Source organism: Oratosquilla oratoria, chromosome 25, assembly GCF_046742065.1.
Source record: "Oratosquilla oratoria isolate Oo_2021 chromosome 25, ASM4674206v1, whole genome shotgun sequence".
Taxonomy (NCBI): domain Eukaryota; kingdom Metazoa; phylum Arthropoda; class Malacostraca; order Stomatopoda; family Squillidae; genus Oratosquilla; species Oratosquilla oratoria.
The window spans coordinates 507,922-528,206 of NC_134801.1; the positions used below are offsets into that span (position 1 = coordinate 507,922).

General features: G+C 38.5%; 1 protein-coding gene across 4 annotated transcripts in view; it reads right to left on the reverse strand.

The window, feature by feature from the left end:
- Positions 1–20,285, reverse strand: part of LOC143038802 (sister chromatid cohesion protein DCC1) — a 398,731-nt gene that overhangs the window by 140,005 nt on the left and 238,441 nt on the right. For all 4 annotated transcript variants that reach the window (XM_076208343.1, XM_076208344.1, XM_076208340.1 and 1 more), the window contains one exon: positions 2,317–2,408. In XM_076208343.1, coding sequence (XP_076064458.1) covers positions 2,317–2,408 — 92 coding nt within the window. The remainder of the gene's footprint in view (positions 1–2,316; positions 2,409–20,285) is intronic.

Consider the following 20,285-nt stretch of genomic DNA (forward strand, 5'->3'; position numbering starts at 1 on the left):
CTCCAGTTTAGGCCTTATCAGTGTGACTAATATTTTCTTTACTATTTCTTCATCCAAGTAAAAGCCACTTTTATTGATCTTAGATAGTTATAGGTTTTGCTAACAATTTTGTTTATATGTTTGTCAGGGGACATAACTTTTGTGATGATCACCCCCAGGTCTTTTTCAGATCCCATTTTCGTTACTTCTTTTTCACCAATTTCATATTATCCTGATATCCTTTTTTACTTTTCCAAATTCCATTATGCTACATTTATGTTAAAGTCCACTTCCCAGTTCTGACTCCATTCCGTTACACAGTCTCATTTTCACTTTTTAACTCAGCCAATTCTTTTTTAGTGCACTTAACTCTTCTTCTATTTCTGTATTTACTTTCTTAAATCACTCAGTTCCTTGTTTAGGTCTTTGTTCACATTCCGTAGATCGTCAATTTCCCACCACAAATCATTCATATTTCTCATGTCCCTCTCCATGTCTATAACTCTACTAAAGAGCCTTCTTTCATACCCACTAAATCCAGAGAAATGACCCTCATCGCCATTATCAAGTAGAAACGCTTTCATCCTTCTTGGTGATCTAAAACCTGTTAGTATTTTGCTTTGCCCTTGTGCTGCTAGATGGCTTTAGGTACATGTTTACATTGTAACTCAATGAACAGCCATCTTATAGTTTCTCTGCCCCATCTTATGTTTTCTATGGCCCGGCATTGTTTTCTTCCAGTTTACTTTAATTATACACTATTTATGTTGTAAATTAATCATTTCAGGTATCCACGAGCACTCCTTTTCCCATATATCACACCCTAGGTATTGTATCACTGGATTTTATTTATTATTATTTTTTTTTTTTAAGTATTTCAGGAGCATGTGTGTATTTACCTAGTTGTAGTTGTATTACATGGGAAGGGGAGCTATGCTTGTAGTGACCCGTCTTTGTATCTCGCAACATCTAGTTTGTTCTTAAATTCATGTATGGTGTTTCCACACACTATTGTTTAATCTAATTTGTTCCAGACATCCACCACTCTGTGTGGAAAACTGTTTTTTTTTTCCAGATATCTTCTATAATTATCCTTTTTGAGTTTCTTTTCATCTCCCCTTGTTTTTCTTCTATCCCACTTAAATAAGTCTTCTCTGTCAAGAACTTCCATGCCTTTCATGATTCTGTAAATGGCCAATAGATTGCCTCTTTCTTTGTTCCAGGGTTGGTAGTTCCAGTTTAGACAATCTTTGCTCATATATCAATTTTGAAAGTGTTGGGGCCATCTCTGTCATTGATCTTCGGATTCTTTTTATTTTCCTTATATTCTTCTTTGTAGTGGGTGACCATAGTGTCACAGCATACTCCAATCTTACTCTTATCAGTGTGACTAGTATTCATTTACCATTATTTCATCCAAGTACTTAAAAGCCACCTTTATTGATCTTAGTAAATTGTAGGTTTCTCCGACTATTTTGTTGATATGCTTGTCTGGGGACATGTCTTTGGTGAAAATTACTATGAAGTCCTTTTCAGAACCAACTTTCTTTATTTCCTTTGCACCAATTTTATATTGTCCTGATATTTTTTTCTTTTTACTTTTTCCAAATTCAATTCCATTATACATTTCTTAATGTTGAAGTTCACTTCCCACTTTTGACTCCAGTCCCAGACATTGTCCTCATCTCTCTGTAGTAAGTCACAATCTTTTTCCGTATTTACTTTCTTTAGTAGTTTTGCATCCTCTATAAAGAAGTTCATGTAACATTCTACACCTTCATCCATGTCATATACATATATAGCAAACATTATGTATGTATGCATGTATTGCAGTGATTAATATCTTTGGACAAGAGAATAATATACATCTCACCATTACCTCATCCAAGTAATTAAAACCCACCTTTATTGATCTTAGTAAATTGTAGGTTTCTCTGACTATTTTGTTGATATGCTTGTCTGGGGACATGTCTTTGGTGAAAATTACATCTAGGTTCTTTTCAGAAACAACTTTCTTTACTTCCTTTGCATCTACTTTATATTGTCCTGATATTCTTTTTTTACTTTTTCCAAATTCCATTATACTACATTTCTTAATGTTGAAATTCGCTTCCCACTTTTGACTCCATTCCCAGACCTTGTCTGCATCTCTCTGTAGTGATTCACAATCTTTTTCTGAATTTACTTTCTTTAGAAGTTTTGCATCATCTACAAAGAAGTTCATGTAACATTCTACACCTTCATCCATGTCATTTATATACAGTATATAGCAAACATTATGTATGCATGCATTGCAGTGATTAATATCTTTGGACAAGAGAACAATATATATCTTACCATAAATGTGATATGCTTCCATATCCACCAAAGCTTGATTAAGCTCATCTTCACTTGCTTGCACCTTTTCTAGTAGGTCATCATAAGTATACCTGAAATTTGTAATAACCACTCATAACTCTGATTCAGTGCTATACATAAAGATGTGTACAAAGGTCTCAACTTCTCTTATAAGAAGGTGGCCAAGTCCAAGTACACTTAAGGGGGTACGCGACACCTGGGGGGTGAATTTGGTCAAGATATGGCATTTTTCAAAACTGTGTTCAAAATGTTCGTATACCACTTAGAAATAAATCCCGACAAATAATTTTCCAGCCACGCGCAATTTAAAGGTCCTGGGTGAGGATTAAAGGGACAGATTTAAAGGCGCAACCCACACTAGAAGGAGGCGTGCCACTTAGGACCTTCAGGCGCAGCGAATAACGTTGAAATTTGATTGAATTTACGCTCGCCCAGTGTATCAACGGCCAATACGATTGTGGAGGGGAAGGGAGGAAGGTGGAGGGAGAATATTTCGCCAACTTTGTGCGAAACTAAGCGTTAGTTACCGGCTAACTCTGAAAAGGGAAGTACGCATGTCTCATGAGCTCTCATTGCAATCTATTACTTTAGCTAGTACATATTACTCTTTAGTACAGTCATCATGGGTAGCAAAAAGAACAAAAGAACATCACAATGACAAAAAACAGCAGTTAAAGATGGCAAGCAGTCAAAGACGACTAAAGATCTCACCACCTCTCACTCCACCACCGCCCTCACCTGCACCTCTGTGACAGTGACAGAGGTAAAGGACAACATTAGACTAAACAATTCAAAGAGGAAGATTAAATCCAAAGAAGAAAGCAAGAGGAAAAAGATCAAGGCTATACAGGAAGAAGAAAGAAGAAGGGACATCATATGATGCTGGAGGGGGTGCCCTACCAACATAGATTGGCGAGGGGAATCTGATGAGGAAAGAGAAGGCGCCCACTACTGGAAAATAAACCTCTTTCCAATGATTTAGATACCCTGAAGACCCCCAGCAGAGAGGTTTCATATGAAGAAACCGCCAAAGGTGCAAAAAAGCAAATTATATGATGTCGTCAGTGCGTCGTCACTACTGTGACATACTTATACTTTAGTTTTTCAGTATTTAAAGTACTTATAATTAAAATATGTTGATAATTTTTACTGTACTTACTTATTATATAATAAGAATTAAGCCATGAAAAAATCAGTCAAATTGGTGAAACTATAAGCAAGTTACAGATATATTCATATTTCAAGTTGCCATATCTCCGTTCGATATTTTTCTACTTTTTTTTAATCATAAAAAATCTAATATACATTAGATTTAAATGAAACTTACAGGGAATATTACTTTTAGTAACTGCTAGGGCCGATCGTTCGAATATTTTGAATAGGATGAAAGTGTTCGGAGTAATAATGGAAACAAGAGCAAAAAAATTGTATTTTTCACGATTTTTGCCAGCCATTAAAATTGAAATGCCTGTATGCAAAAGTATAAAGGAAATTGTTCAATTACTCAATGACCGGCCCTAGGTGTGCCTACTGACTAATCATAGCCAAAATATAAAACAAATTGGTCCACGTATTATGGTGCTGTGCACTTTTAAATGTCGCTCCTGGTATACGTACATGTGTACATGTGTACATATGTACATGTGTACATACATCATTCTGCTTCACCTAAAATGTAAGCAATATGGATACCTATTTACCTGAGAAGTTTCAGCTCTTTACTATAAATATTTTAGAAAATGACCTCCAGGTGTCGCGTACCCCCTTAAGCCTTGACTATTCTAGGAGAAAATATATGAAACAAAGGAGTCTCTAGTCCCTTGCTCCACCCTTTTATGACAAACTATGAACAAATGGTAGAAGGGGCAACAGAAGTTAAAAATAGAGTGGAATTTTGGTTCACAAATCTAATTCATTTTTGACAAATTTTTGTGCCCCCAAAAAAGTGAAACTATTTTTTCCATACGAATAAATGTAAAATGGATTCGTTTCCAATATGACTACCTACCTAAACTTATATAACAGCACTTTCTGCACAAGTTCACATACAAAATCATATATATAGCTGCTCTGAGTAAACTGCTTAAATGAAAAAAAAAAAAAAGGATAAGGAGTACAAGAGGCTGAGAGAAGAGTGAAGGATTTAGTAGAACTAGGAGTGGAGGAGGAATGAGGATGGTTGAAGGAGGGAGTCACAAGGTGTGGAAAGATGGTGTGTGGAAGAAGGAGGACAGGAGGAAATAGAAGGAAGGGTGGTGAGTGGTGGGATGAGGAAGCAAAGACATTGTAAAAAAGATGTGAGCATTTACAGATTGGTTACAAAAGAGGATGAGAGAATCATCCAACTTAGGTATGTACCAAAAGGTCTCCTGTCAGCATGCTCCATTGTAATCCTTTGGAGGAAAAAAAAAAAAAAAAAAAAGGAGAGAGAAGTATAAAGAATAGGATAAAGGAGACAAAATTTTTTGAAAGTAATAAAAATATTTTTGGAAAAAAATTAAGAGAGGAAGAGAAGCAAGCAAATTAAGTAGAGAAGAAAAAGTAAAAGGTCCAGATGGAGAAATTATAATGAAAGAGATGGCAGTAAGAGGAAGATGGGCAGATTATTTTAGGGATCTGCTAAATGTGAAAGAGAATAGTGAGGGAAAGGTAGTTGCATTGGGAAGTGCTAAGAAAATGATAGTGATGATTGAGGAACATGGAGGAGAAATAAGGAGAGATGAAGTGAAGGCAGCTATTAACATGATGAGAGCAGGTAAGGCACCTGGGTTGGATGGGTGTCATGCAGTGTCTAAAAAAGGGAGGTACAGTGATGGACTGGCAGGTGACGTTTAATGTTTAACTAAAATAGGGTAGAGTACCAGAGTACTGGAGGAGTACCTATATATTTCCACTTTACAAGGGAAAAGGGGACAAGTGTGAGTGTAGTAGTTTCAGAGGGATCAGTTTGTTAAGTGTAGTTGGGAAGGCTTATGGGAGGGTTTTAGTCGAGAGGATTAGGAGAGGAACAGAGGGATTAATTGGTAAAGAACAGTGTGGGAATTAAGAAAGTTAATGATAGAGTTTGGGAAGGTTTACGAAAGAAGGAAGTTGAAGATAAATGTGGGTAAAAGGTGATGAGATGTACAAGAGGAGAATGTGGCATCGAAGTGGAAGTGAGTATTAAGGTTGAGAGACTGGAGGAAATGGATAGCTTTAGATAATTGGATGTGAATGTGGTAGGAGTAGGAGGATTAGGGGTGGAGGTGGAATCTAGATTGAAAGAAGCAAGTAAATGCCTTGTGGGATTGAAAAGTGTAATGAGAAATAGACATTTGGGAATGGATGCTAAGAGGACATTGTATTTGGCTAGTTGTATTTTGCGGGATGAGAGATATGCTCATAGTGACCCACTATTGTATCTTTCTGCATCCAGTTTCTTTTTAAAGTCATGTATAGTTTTAGGACTCACTGTTTCCTCATTCAGTTTGTTCCAGATATCTATCACTCTGTGTGGGAAGCTGTTCTTTTTCAGATCTCTTCTGTAACTGTCTTTCTGAAGTTTCTTCTCGTGTCCTCTTGTATTTTTTCTGTCCCATTTTAGTAGGTCATCCCTATCAAGAATTTCCATTCCTTTCATAATTCTGTAAATGGTTATCAAATAACCTCTTTCTCTTCTTTGTTCTAGGGTTGAGAAATTTAGTTTATCCAATCTTTGTTCATATGTCAAATTGCAAAGTGTTGGTACCATCTTTGTTGTTGCTCTTTGAATTCTTTCTAGTTTACATTTTTTGGTACTAGGTGTCCATAGTGATGCTGCGTATTCCAAGTTTGGTTTTATCAGTACAACTAGTATTTTCTCCACTTATCATATTTTCCCAATTTGAGTTCTTGTCTCTATGTACCATCCTCATTTTTCTTCTGTTCAAAAAATTTTTCATCCATTCCAATAATTTTCCTTGTATTCCACCCATTGTTTCAATTTTTCTTAGTAGCTTTTTGTGTGGTACTCTGTCAAAAGCACCTGGTCTGGATAGATGTCTTGCAGAATGTCCAAAAAAAGGAGGTACAGTGATGGTGGACTGGGTGGTGAGGTTATTTAATGTTTGTTGGAGAGAGGGTAGAATGCTGGAGGACTGGAGGAGTGCCTGTATAGTTCCACTTTACAAGCAAAAAGGGGACAAGTGTGAGTGTAGTAGTTTCAGAGGGATTAGCTAGTTAAGTGTAGTTAGGAAGGTTTATGGGAGGGTCTTGATTGAGAGGATTAGGAGAGGAACAGAGGGAGTAATTGGTGAGGAACAGTGTGGGTTTAGGACAGGTAGAAGTTGCATAGATCAGATTTTTGTGGTAAGACAGATATGTGAGAAAGCTATAGGAAAAGGTGAGGATGTTTTTTTTTTTTTGGGTTTTATGAATTTGGAAAAGGCTTATGATAGGGTAGACAGGAAGGCACTGCAGGAGGTATTGCAGATATATGGGATAGGAGGAAAGCTCTTAGGAGCTGTCAAGAGTTTTTACGACAGAAATAGAGCATGTGTCAGGATTGGAAGTGGAGAGAGTGGTTTGAGGTAAAGGTTGGACTTCATCAGGAATGTGTTATGTCACCCTGGCTGTTCAACTTATACATGGATGGGGTGGTGTGAGAGGTAAATGTAAGGGTGGTGGGTCAGGGTTTGGAGATAGTTAAAGAAAATGGAGAAAAGTGGGAGGTGAGCCAGCTGTTGTTTGCGGATGACACTGCGCTTGTAGCAGGATCCGAGGGAATGAGGAAGTTAGTTGCAGTTTGGGAAAGTGTGCGAAAGAAGGTAGTTTTAGATAAATGTGGGTAAATGTAAGGTGATGAGATGTACAAGGGGTGAAAGTGACAGCACACTGGAAGTGAGTATTAAGGGAGACTGGAGGAAGTGGATAGTTTTAGATACTTGGGTGCAAATGTGGCAGGAATGGGTGGAGTGAAGGTGGAGGTAGAATGTAGATTGAGAGAAGCAAGTAAATGCCTTGGTGAATTAAAAAGTGTAATGAGAAATAGACATTTGGGAATGGATGCTAAGAGGAGGTTACATGAAGGAGTGATTTTGCTGACAGCACTGTACGGGGCAGAAACATGGAATATAAGAGAGGAAGTGAGAAGGAGTTTAAATGTGTTTGAGATGAGGTGTCTGAGAAGTATGATAGGGGTTAGTAGGCTAGATAAAGTGAGAAATGAGGAGGTGAGGAGGAGAATGGGGGTAGTAAGGGAGCTGGGAGATAGGGTGGGTGAAAGAGTATTGGGATGGTTTGGATACATGGAAAGAATGAGTGAAGAAAGACTAGTAAAAGAGGTGTGAAAGGCAGATGTGGAAGGAGGGGGCGACCTAGGATGAGATGGATGGATGGGGTAAAAGGGGTTTTGGGGAAGAGGGGAATGTCCGTTGAGGAAGGATGGGAGAGGACAGAAGACAGGGGTGAATGGAGAATGGTTGTGTATGGATGATGTGATCCATGAGGTGGAATGGGTGGGGTGGAGAGGGAGTATGTGTAAGAAAAATTTGACAGAGCCCAAAGGGATTTGTCCCCATCTTCTCTGCATGAGGGGACAGAGAGAGAGGGGGTCACCAACTTGATGAAATGGCCTTGCTGTGGATGTGCTGTGTCTTGCAACACTTCTTCTGACCCAGGGCAGTGGACAAGATGCAGGGATGTCCCATCCAGGAGGTGCTAAGGTAAGAGGGAAGCAGAGGGGTGGAGTGTATTTACCTTGTTGTATTATACGGGAAGGGGAGCTATGCTAGTGGTGCTCTGTTTTTGTATCTCACATGATTAAGTGTCACGTCACAACGGGTTCATACTCGTGATGTGACATATTCATTCCTGGAGCATGATTATACTGTGTTGTGCAACCCCTCGGTGTGACCTATAACATGGACCAAATATGGAGCGGCGTAAGTCCGACGGTGGTGAAGACGGCGTCCCCTCTCTTGACCACCTTAGCCCTATGGGGTGAGAATGAACAATGACTCCTTGTCCGCTAAGACTGTTCACCTAGAACACGCGCGAAAGCTCTCGTAGGCAAGCGGCGGAGTGGTACGAAATCAACGCCGCCCGCTAGCTGAGGTCAAGGGGCACATTAACCAAGAAGAAGGAGGCGAATTAGCGCCTCCCCTTTTCTACCTCACTGTCTTGTAGGTTAAGGTATAAGCTAGGGAATTATTGTGAACCCTTTCCATGCATAAATAAAGGAAGTAATGGATGTGTGGAGTTGGGTGGATAGGGATAGGAAAATGTGTATTAAGATAAGTTGGCATTTGGGCAGTAGCACCTGTGTTGTTGTTGTTGTTGTTGTCGTTCCCTAGACTGTCTGTCCGAGCAGTCCCGTCTCCCCAAGGAATGCTACTGCCGAAACTGGGTTTTCCCACAAATCCTTTATAGAGTGTATTTTGTGTTGTTTGCGTGCATGATTGTGTATAATGCAGTCTTCCATTATGTGTTGTATGGTATGGGGTGAAGTGTTACATCCTGGGCAGCTGTCCACAATGCGGTCACCCAGCCTCTTCTGGTAGCTTAGAAGTGCTGGGTGGTGGCCGCACCGCAGTCTGGCCAAGTGGACTCTGTCCTTTCGTGGGAGAGAGGATTCAGAAGGGTGGATATCAGGGGGTCTGGCATGCAGCAGTGTGTTGTCTTTCAGTGTGTTAATGGAGCGGTGAGTGATATGATTATGAATATGTTTCCGGAGGCTGGTATTTGGTGGTTGTGGAGGAAGAGAAGAGAGTATTTGTGCGTAATATAGGTCTTTGGGTGTTGTTTTAATGTTTCTTGGTGTGTGTGGGTGTTCTGCTATGTAGTGTAGCAGGTGTGATGTGTTTGTGGTGGCTGCGGCAAGTGTTTGTGTGCCTCTCATGTCGAGGTGGTCCTTGACTTTGAGGACTTTTGTTTCATGGTGTAAATGGTCTGTTGTGTTGTATTTGTGCAGCCTGTAATTGTTTTTAGGGCTTTGTTTTGTATGATTTGAAGGCTGTTGTGGTGTGTCTCACTGAGATTAGGAGCCCATGCGGGACTCGCATAATTCAACACTGAGCATATGCATTGTTTGTATATTGTTATATTAGTTTCTTTGCTTTGTCCAAATGTCGTTCCAGTGATTGACTTAAGTGCGTTAAGTCTAGGTGTGCATTTGTTTTTTATGTTTGTGATGTGTTGTTTGAAAGACATGGATGTATCATATGTTACACCAAGAATTTTCGGTGTGTTTGTGTGTGGTATTAGAGTGTTGTTGATGTAGAGATGAGGTATGTATTTGTGTTCTATTGTCCAGTTGGTGAGAAGTGTTGCTGTAGATTTGGTTGGAGCTATTTTGAGTCTGTTTGTGATGAACCATGTGTTGAGTGTATCAAGGTATGGCTGGATTATTTCTGCAGCTTTGTCTGTGTTACGATGTGTGCATGTGATTGTTATGTCGTCTGCGTAGGAAGAGATTTGAATTTCTGAGGTGTCTGGTGTGGGTAAGTCATGCATGTATAGATTAAATAGTGTGGGGGATAGAACTGAGCCCTGTGGTACTCCATTCTTAATGTTTCTGATGTGCGATGATTGGCCATTATATGACCTGTGTTGTGCAGCTGGGGTATAAATCGGGGGGTGCAGACACCCACGCTGCTCTCTCCACACTCGACCTCTGCACATTGTCGGTACTTTGTAAGTAAGAGATATTCTCATTTGTTGTGTTAGTAAATATTTCAGTGATTTTGTATATCTTCTTTCTTTATCCTGGCGTGTTGGATGTATCTATAAAGAGGCGATTCTTCTCTGAGACTCTGGATTGTAGGAATTACTCAGACTCTGTCTTAGAGTTTGATGTAATACACAAAAACAGAGCTTAGGGCATGACATTAAGTTTGTTCTTAAATTCTTGTACTGTGTTTGCACACACTATTTCTTCATTCAATTTGTTCCATATTACTGGAAGACACAATGAATGTGCTAAACAAGTTACTGAAAGAGGGTGGTAACATAGTAATCATAGGCGATTTTAATGCAAAGGATATAATCTGGGAAGAAATGATAGTAAAAGGGGGAGAAGAACCTTGGAGCAACATTCTACTGGATATGACCTTAACTAACACAATGGGTTAAGGAAAATACTAGATATAGAAACAATGAGGAACCTTCAAAACTAGACTTAATATTAACTTCTGAACCAGATATTGTGAACAAAATGGAGTATAAAACACCCATTGGAAGAGTGACCATATACTAATAGAGTTTGAATTGAAAGAACAAAACAATGTAGGTAGGAATGATAAACATAGAGAAGGAAGATTAATGTACAACAAAACAGATTTTGTAAAACTAAGAAAAAAAATCAAAACACAAACTGGGATAAATTCTCCACAGAGAAAACAAAGATGGAAGACAAATGGAACATATTCAAAGAAAAGTACAAGGATGGAATTGATAAATATGTACCAAAGAAGAAACAAAAAGAGATTTATATAAAGTGTTGGCATAACAAAAGGTGCAGTGAGACTAAAGACAGAAGAGACAAAGCCCGGAAAAAATGAAAAAAAGACAAAAAATCATCCAAATGGCAAACATATATAAAACTTAGGAATGAATATGTGAATATATGCAGGAAAGAAAAAAAGGAACTATGAAAAAGATATTATAGACATATGTAAGGATCAACTTAAACTATTTTACATATATGTCAATGATAAACTAAAAGAGAAACATGAAAGAGTGAAACTGTGTGAAGGAAACAAAGAATATATAGATGTAGAAATGGCTGAAGTAATGAGAAGGCATTTTAGATCTGTATTTACAATTGAAAGCTCACAAATTTGGGATGAAGAACAGTGAGAAAGATCCCCCAAAATGAAAGAAATAATGGTGACACAGAAAGAAATAAGGAACAAAATAAAGAACCTTGACATCAGAAAGTCATACAGGCCTGATGGGATTGTGAACTGGATATTGAAAGAACGTATAGATGAACTAACAGACAAAATACTCAAGATAATTGACTTCTCACTCGAGGATGGAAAAGTACCACAAGATTGGAAAATGCAAATATTGTACCAATACACAAAGGAAGGGACAAAGAAAATCCAACAAACTAGACATCCCTTGCAAGAACATTAGTAAAATTATGCATTTTTTTTTTTTTTATTAAAAATAAATGGATTAAACACTTGGAAGAGAGCAATATACTAAACACCTAAACAATTTGGTTTTAGAAGTGGAAGATCATGTACTACAAACTTAATATGCTTTTACATATGTACATACATATACCAAAGGCTTTTTCCCCCTTACAAGGGAGGTAGCCAAAAAACAAAGGCATAAACCACTTCCACCCATTCCATCCCCACAGAAGGAGAGAACAATGCAGAATTGATTATGATAAGAGTTGAGGATAGATATGAAAAATAGAAAGTATGCATTGATTTATGTCCCACCTAAAACTCACACATGGAATGAAAGTGAACACTCCAAAATGCTGGAAGACACAAGAAAAACACTAAATGATATACTAAAGAAGGAAATCTGATAATTATGGGTGATTTTAACTTGAAAGAAATATGTTGGGAAGGGATGACTGTGAAAGGTGGAGATCACCAGGGAAACATTACTAGAAAAGACCATTGATTACACATTGACACAATAGGTCAAGGAAAACACTAGACATAGAAATAACAATGAACCCTCAAGATTGGATTTGATATTCACATCAGAACCCGAAATTGTGGATAAAATTGAATACAAGACACCAATTGGAAAAAGTGATCACATACTAATAGAAGTAGAATTACATGAAGAAACAAATATAGAAATTAACGAAAAACACAGAAAATTAAGACTAATGTATAACAAAACAGATTCTGAGAAACTTTGAAAATTCTTTTGAGAAGCAAAATGGAAAAAATTTAATAATGAAGAAACAAAGGTGGATGAGAAATGGACAATTTGGAAGGAAATCTATTATGAAGGTGTGGATAAGTATGTACCTAGACAAAAACAGGAAAGGGTGTATATAAAATCCTGGTATAGTAAAAAGTGCAGTGACGCAAAATACACAATACACGCCTGGAAAAGGTGGAAAAAGGAAAAAAAATCCTTTTCATAATTTCTCTTTTCTTCTCTATGTATTTTTACATATTCATTTCTTAGTTTGATGTATATTTCCCATTTCTCAGTTTTTTTTTCCACCTTTTATAGGTGGAGAAAGGAAAAAAATTCCTTTTCATAATTTCTCTTTTCTTCTCTATGTATCCTTACATATTCATTTCTTAGTTTGATGTATATTTTCTATTTCTCAGTTGTTTTTTTCCACCTTTTACAGGCTTTATCTCTTGTGTATTTTGCCTCACTGCACTTTTTATTATACCAGGATTTTATATATACCCTTTCCTGTTTTTGTCTAGGAAAAAGGGAAAAAACAAGAAATGGAAAATGTACATCAACCTAAGAAATGAATATGTAAAAATACATAGAGAAGAAAAGAGAAATTATGAAAAGGAAATTCTTTTCCTTTTTCCATCTCTATGTCCAAAGCTCTAGTCTATTTCTAAATCAATTAATTCATCCATAAAGTTGTTGATGTCTTGATTCCTTAGTGCCCTGCTAACCCTACTTTCTCTTTCTGTATCCATAACTTTTTTATTGCTCCTCTTTCCCTCTGAAATCCCGAAAAAACATTGCTTACATACCTTTGAGTCATCTTTGGAGTGACACCTATACACATCCTCTTTGGAATTACTCCTAGTGGCAATTCCACTCTACTCATATCTAATCCTCTCTTCGCTGGTTCATTAATTCTTTTTTCTTTTTTACTTTCCTCCATTTCATGCTAAAACTATAATTTTCCAAAAACTGGATTTGCTACCTTACTGGTCACCTGAAAACACAGCCCTACATCTCGAAAAACAAGGCATTTTTCCTAATCCAATCGACAAAGCACTGGCATTTTTTTCTGATCCAATCGACAAAGCACTGGCATTTTTCCTGATCCAATCGACAAAGCACTAAGTCAGAGCTCAATCGCTGGATTTCCTCTCCAAAGACGTGTGTTTGTATGTATGAAGGAGTGATTGTGCAGACAACACTGTATGTGGCAGAAATATGGAACATAAGAGAGGAAGAGTTTAAATGTGTTTGAGATGAAATGCCTGAGAAGTAAGGTAGGGGTTACAAGGTTGGATAGAGTGAGAAATGAGGTGAAGAGGAGAGTCGGGATGGAAAGGGAGTTGGGAGATGGGGTTAATGAAAGAGTATTGGGATGATTTGGATATATGGAGAGAACGAGTGAAGAAAGATTAGTAAAAGAGGTGTGGAGGCAGAGGTGGAAGGAGTGAAAATGAGGGAGCAACCATGAATAAGATGGATGGGGTAAAAGGGGCATTGAGAGAGAAGGGTATGTCTGTTGAGGAAGGGAGAAGACAAAAGATAGAGGTGAGTGAAGAATGGTTGTATATGGATGATGCTGATGCAAGGAAGGGAGCGGGTGGGGGATAGGGGTGAAAGAGTATGTGTGAATATTTTGACACAGCCCAAAGGGATTTCTCGCCCAAAGGGATTTCTCCCCATCTTCTCTTTTTTTCTACATGAGGGGACAAAGGGGGGGGGGGGGTTGTGATTAAATGCAGCAGCTTTGCCATGGATGTGCTGTGTATTGCTACATTGCTTCTGACCCAAGGCAGTGGGTGAGATTCAGGGATGACCTTTCACCCAGGAGGAGCCAAGATAAAAGGGAGGGGGTTAAATGGGAGTGGAATATGTGAGGAAGTAATAGGTGGGAGTGGATTTTATGCCTTTGTTTTTGGCTACTTCCCTTCTAAGGGGGAAAAAGCTGTTGGAAGGTGTATAGAGACTATGTGTTGATTACAGGAAAGTGAATGCTGTCAAGCAGTGGGCGAGATTCAGCCAGTCCACCATCACTGTACCTCCTTTTTTCAGAAATTCTGCATGGCATCCATCCAACCCAGGTGCCTTACTTGCTCTCATCATCTTGACAGCTGCCTTCATCTTGCTCTCATCATTTTGACAGCTGCCTTCATCTTTCCTTATTTCTCCTCCATTTTCCTCATCAGTCATTTTCTTAGCGCTTCCCACTGCAACTACCTTTCCCTCCCTATCCTCATTCACATTTAGCAACTCCCTAAAATACTCTGCCCACCTTCATCCCACTACCTTCTCTTCCATTATCATCTCTCCATCTGCACCTTTTACCTTTTGTTCTCTACTTGATTTGCCTCCTCTTCCTCTTTTAATTTCTTTCCCAAACATTTTTTTATTACCTCAAAAATTTTCTGTCATATCCTTAACCCATTTCACATCTGCTCTCCTCTTTACCTCCTGTATCTTATGCTTTACTTCTCTTCTCTTTACTTTGTACCTCTCATATAATTCCCTCGTCATAATTTGTAACCAATCTATGAAAGCCTGCTCCTCTTCTACACCCTTCTTCGCTTCCTCATCCCACCACTCACTACCCTTCCTTCTATTTGCTCCCATCTTCCTTGTTCCACACCATCTTTGCACACATTATGACTCCCTCCTTGAACCATCCCTATTCCTCCTCCACTCCTAGTTCTACTCTATCCTTCATTCCCTCCCACTCCTCTCTTAGCTTCTTATACTCCTTCTCCTTTTCTTTCTCATTTAAGCAGTTCACTCTAAGTACCTCCCTACCTTCTGCCCTTTTCCTCTTTCTCTACCTATTCTCCACTCTCAACTTACCTTCCACCAAAAAATTTTGTGATATTCTCCAACTCTCTCCCCTTAGAACATGTACATCCTTAACTCTTCCTACTATACTCCTGGTTACCACTATATAGTCTATTAACACTGTCTGCCACCCTTCCATCCACCACCCTCTCCACCATCAACTCTCCACTACAAATTTTTCCTGGAACTCCATACTTCCCAATAACTCCATCTATTTCTTCATTTTCTACCCTAGCATTAAGGTCTCCCAATACAACTACATTGTCATTTCTCCCTAATCCCTCTATGCACTCATTTAAATCTATCCAAAAATCCTTCCTTTCCTCTATGCTCTTCTCACTACCAGGTCCATACACACTTACAAAAACCTACATCTCCCTTCCTAGTTTCACCTTCATCCACATTAACTTTGAAGAAACCTCCTTTCACTCCATTACACGCTTACTTATCTCTTCACTTACTAGTATAGACACCCCTTCTCTCCCTTGTCCCCTCTTCACTCCTGAGAACCTCCCAACTACACTCCCAAACTCACACTCGCCCCTCCTGAAAACTTAGTTTTACTCAATGCCAACACATCCATCTTTCTCACAAACATACTGCCTATCTCTTCCCTTTTACTCTCATCTGTACCACAACCATGCACATTAAAAGACCCAAACCTTAGGGTACTGGTTGGAAAACTCCTAGACCCTCTTTTGGCTTTACTTACAAAGGACTATAAAGACGGAGCATGACAACAGGAGACCTTTTGATCCATATCTATGTCGGATGCAAAAAAATCATAATAATAAATAAATAAATGAATAAAAACTATAATACTATAAATAATAAATAAAATATATAAATAATTGCATAAGTATAGTTAGATAATAAACAGGTAAATAGTAAATAATAATAAATTGACATATAACTAAAAATAAATGAGAATCAAGCAAATAGTGATAAACAGACAAATGATAACTAAACAAATAATATTAAATAAATGATAATCATCACAGCATCTTGCTTAGGTGTTTATCTAAATGATTCTTAAAGCTTCGAACTGAACTACATTACACTGCCTCTACAGGAAGTTTATTCCATTCATTAACTACACGGTTAACAAAGTTATTTCTACCCACTTCCAAATTAAATCTATTTCCAGCCAGTTTGAGACTATTGTTTCTTGTCTGATTCTCATTCAGTGTGAAAAATTTGTCACTTTTAATGTCAATTCCCTTTAGAATCTTAAAGACCTGTATCAAGTCACCTCGGGGTCTACTCTTTTTTAGGAAAAACAGATTCATATGTTTTAGTAGATTTTCGTATGATTTATTTCTTATATTTGGAATCAGTTTTGTGGCTCGCTGTTGTACTTTTTCCAATCTGTTATTGTCTTTAATGAGATTCGGTGACCATATGGATTTAACATATTCCAAATGTGGATGAACTAACAATTTATATACAGGTACTCCTCGTTTAACGACCTACTTGGTTAACGATAACTCGGAGTAACGACGGGCTTTATGATGTCGTTTAACGTAAATCTCCCGAGTTACGACGTCGTGTACGATAATTAAGTTGGCTGAGGCAAATTTGTATGATGTTATAAATGAACTTGTACGGTGGATATTAGCTGTGAGGTAAAGTGTTCTGAAGCTTAGGTCTACATTACCATCCTGCAAGCTGCAAAAACTACCTGGGGTACAATATATACCCGTAGTGGTAAATTTTTAGTTTCGACCATGGGCGCAATATAACAATAGAAAATTAATTATTAATTTTGTAAATTATAATGTATCATCGTAATATGCAATTTTGTGAGCGGAAATGAAAAAAAAAATGCTAAAACAGATTTTGTAAGTAACGAAGTCATGTCGGATGAATGGTACACCATGTTTGTTATGATAGATGCCGATGTCGAAGAAATGAAAGGATGATAAATTAATTTGTCTAACCTAAACTAAACTAACCTAACCTGTGTTTAATAAATCATTACCTGCAAATTAAATGTCATCCGGCTCGTCCTCTTTGTCGTCGTCGTGAGAGACGTTGGCAGACGACAAGATGGCGTCCCGAGCCTATGCTACCGACTTCATTCATTAGCATATTTTCTTGTAGCAAGGTATTTTTTACTTTCATTTCCGCCCACAAAATTGCATATTACGTTGACACATTTTAATTTACAAAATTAATAATTAATTTTCTATTGCTATATTGCGCCCATGGTCGAAACTAAAAAATACCCCGGTATTCAATATGGAATGTCAGCATACGTGGATTTGGTCATATACGGTAATTTTAGGAACCTAACCACCGTAAATAAACAGTAAATAAAGCTTTAATGTACTGTATAAAAGAGGGAAAATACACGAAAATAAAGATACATGTATTGCTGGACATTGTACATACAGTACATGTACGTATATGTATACACTTTCGCTTAACGACCAATTCGGTTAATGACAGCGCGCTGGTCCCAATTGTCGTCGTTAAACGAGGAGTACCTGTAGCTTGTTAATGAGTGATAGACTTTTGAGGTCAAAAGATCGTGCAATCATTCCTAGAATCTTATTTGCTTTCTCAAAGGCTGAAATACACTGCTTGGATGATTTGAGATCATTACTGATAATTAGGCCGAGATCCTTTTCACTATCCACTTTTGTTAACGAATTTCCAAATAACTTGTAATCGTACTTACTGTTATTTTTACCTATGTGCATAACTTTGCATTTACTTGCGTTTAATTTCATTAGCCACTTTTCAGACCATTGCTGTAATTCATCTAAATCTTCTTGAATTGAATTGGTTTAAGTGATCATTTGCCATTCCGCACAGTTTTGTATCATCAGCAAATTTGGAAATAGTAAATTTTAGTCCAAGGTCTATATCATTTATATATATTATGAATAGAAGTGGCCCAAGAATGGAACCTTGAGGAACTCCACTTGTAACATTTTTCCATCCAGAAGTTTTTCCATTTAGAACAACTCTCTGTTTTCGATCATTCAACCAATTACTAGTCCAACTTAATTGACTACCACTTATTCCGTGTGAAGCTAATTTAGTAAGTAGTCTTTCATGGGGGACAGTATCAAAAGCTTAAGTCTAGATTTATTAAATCTATATTGTTTCATTTGCCATAATTCAAGATAACTGTGTTGTAGAATTCAAGTAAGTTAGTCATGCAAGAATATTTTCGTTTAAAATCATGCTGGCTATCATTTATCAAACAGTTACTTTCTAAATGATGTTCTATAGCATCTCTGATGATAGTTTCCATCATTTTTCCCATGATTGAAGTCAAACTTATAGGCCTGTAGTTATTTGGTTTCTTTTTGTCACCTTTTTTGAATATGGGAGTAACATTAGCTGGCTTCCACTGTCTTAGGACATCTCTGGATATGATGGATTCTTTTTTAAATAATCTCCAATGGAACAACAATCTCATTTTTCATTTCCTTTAAGATTCTTGGATGCCAACCGTCAGGCGCTGGAGTTTTATTAACTTTGAGTTTCTCTATACACCTTTTAATTTTTTCTTTTGTTATATTTACTGTAGTAAGTTTACCCTGCTTCTGACACAGGGCAGTGGACAGGATGCAGGGATGACCTGTCATCCAGGAGGTGCCAAGAGGGAGGGAGGAGGGTGGAGGGGAGTGGAATATATAGGAAATGGAATGGGTGGGAGTGGTTTCTATGCCTTTTTCTTTTTGGCTACCCCCTGTGTAGGCAGAAAAAGCCTTTGGTATATGTATGATGTAAGTTTACCCTAGACCAGGGGTTCCTAAAGTGGTCAATATCGACCCCCAGGGGTTGATGAGACCATCCAAGGGGTCGAAAGTGGGCCAGTAGATTGGCAGGGGGTTGATGAGACCATCCAAGGGATCGAAAGGGGGTCAGTAAATTGCTAGGGGGACAAAAGGGGTCAGTAAATTACTATGGGGTCGAAAGGCAGTCTTTGAAATTAAATGGTTAGCATGAAATGATCCTGTTCTCTTCCCGTACTGAAAGAGTGAGAATAATCTACCAACCAATATCTAAACTTAAAGAAAAACCATGTCAGTTCACTCTGAGTCGAAAATCCTCCCCATTCTGTGAATGTGGGGAGAATCTTTCATACACACAACCACACTGTGAATAAACATCAAGATGATGAGCTTGTTTAATATCATTGGTTTGAATATTACTTATAGTAATATACATACATACATATACCAAGGCTTTTTCCCCCTTCCAAGGGAGGTAGCCAAAAAGGGAAAGGCACAAAAACACTCCCACCCATTTCATCCCTAAATACACTCCACACCCCTCCCACCCTTCCTCTCATCTGAGCACCTCCTGGATGACGGGTCATCCCTGCACCCTGCCCACAGCCCCGGGTCAGAAGCAGTGTCGCAAGACACAGCACATCCACAGCGAGGCCGCTTCATTTAATCGGCGACCCCCCCTCTCCATCCCCCTTTGCATATAAGGCGAGGACGGGGAGAAATCCCTTCGGGCTGCGTCAAAATCCACTCACACATACTACCCCACCCCCCACTTCCCCGCCCATTCCTCCTCATGCAGTCACAACATCATCCATATACAACCATTCTCCACTCACCTCTGTCTTCCGTCCTCTCCCTTCCTTCCTCAACAGACATTCCCCTCTTCCCCAAAGCCCCCTTCACCCCATCCATCCACCTCATCCTAGGACGTCACCTCATGTTCACTCCCTCCACATCTGCCTTGAGGGATTGAGGAAGCTGGTGGCAGAGTTTGGGAGAGTATGTGATAGAAGAAAGCTAAAGATAAATGTGGGTAAAAGTAAGGTGATGAGATGTACAAGGGGTGAAAGTGGCAGTAGACTGGAAGTGAACATTAAGGGAGAGCGACTGGAGGAAGTGGATAGTTTTAGATACTTGGGTGCAAGTGTAGCAGGAAAAGGTGGAGTGAAGGTGGAGGTAGAATGTAGATTGAGAGAAGCGAGTAAATGCCTTGGTGGTTTAAAGAGTGTAATGAGGAATAGACATTTGGGAATGGATGCTAAGAGGAGACTGTATGAAGGAGTGATTGTGCCAACAGCACTGTATGGGGCAGAAACGTGGAACATAAGAGAAGAAGAGAGAAGGAGTTTGAATGTGTTTGAGATGAGGTGTCTGAGAAGTATGGTGGGGGTTACTAGGCTAGATAGAGTGAGAAATGAGGAGGTGAGGAGGAGAACAGGGGTGAAAAAGGATTTGGGAGATAGGGTTGATGAAAGAATATTAGGATGGTTTGGACACATGGAAAGAATGAGTGAA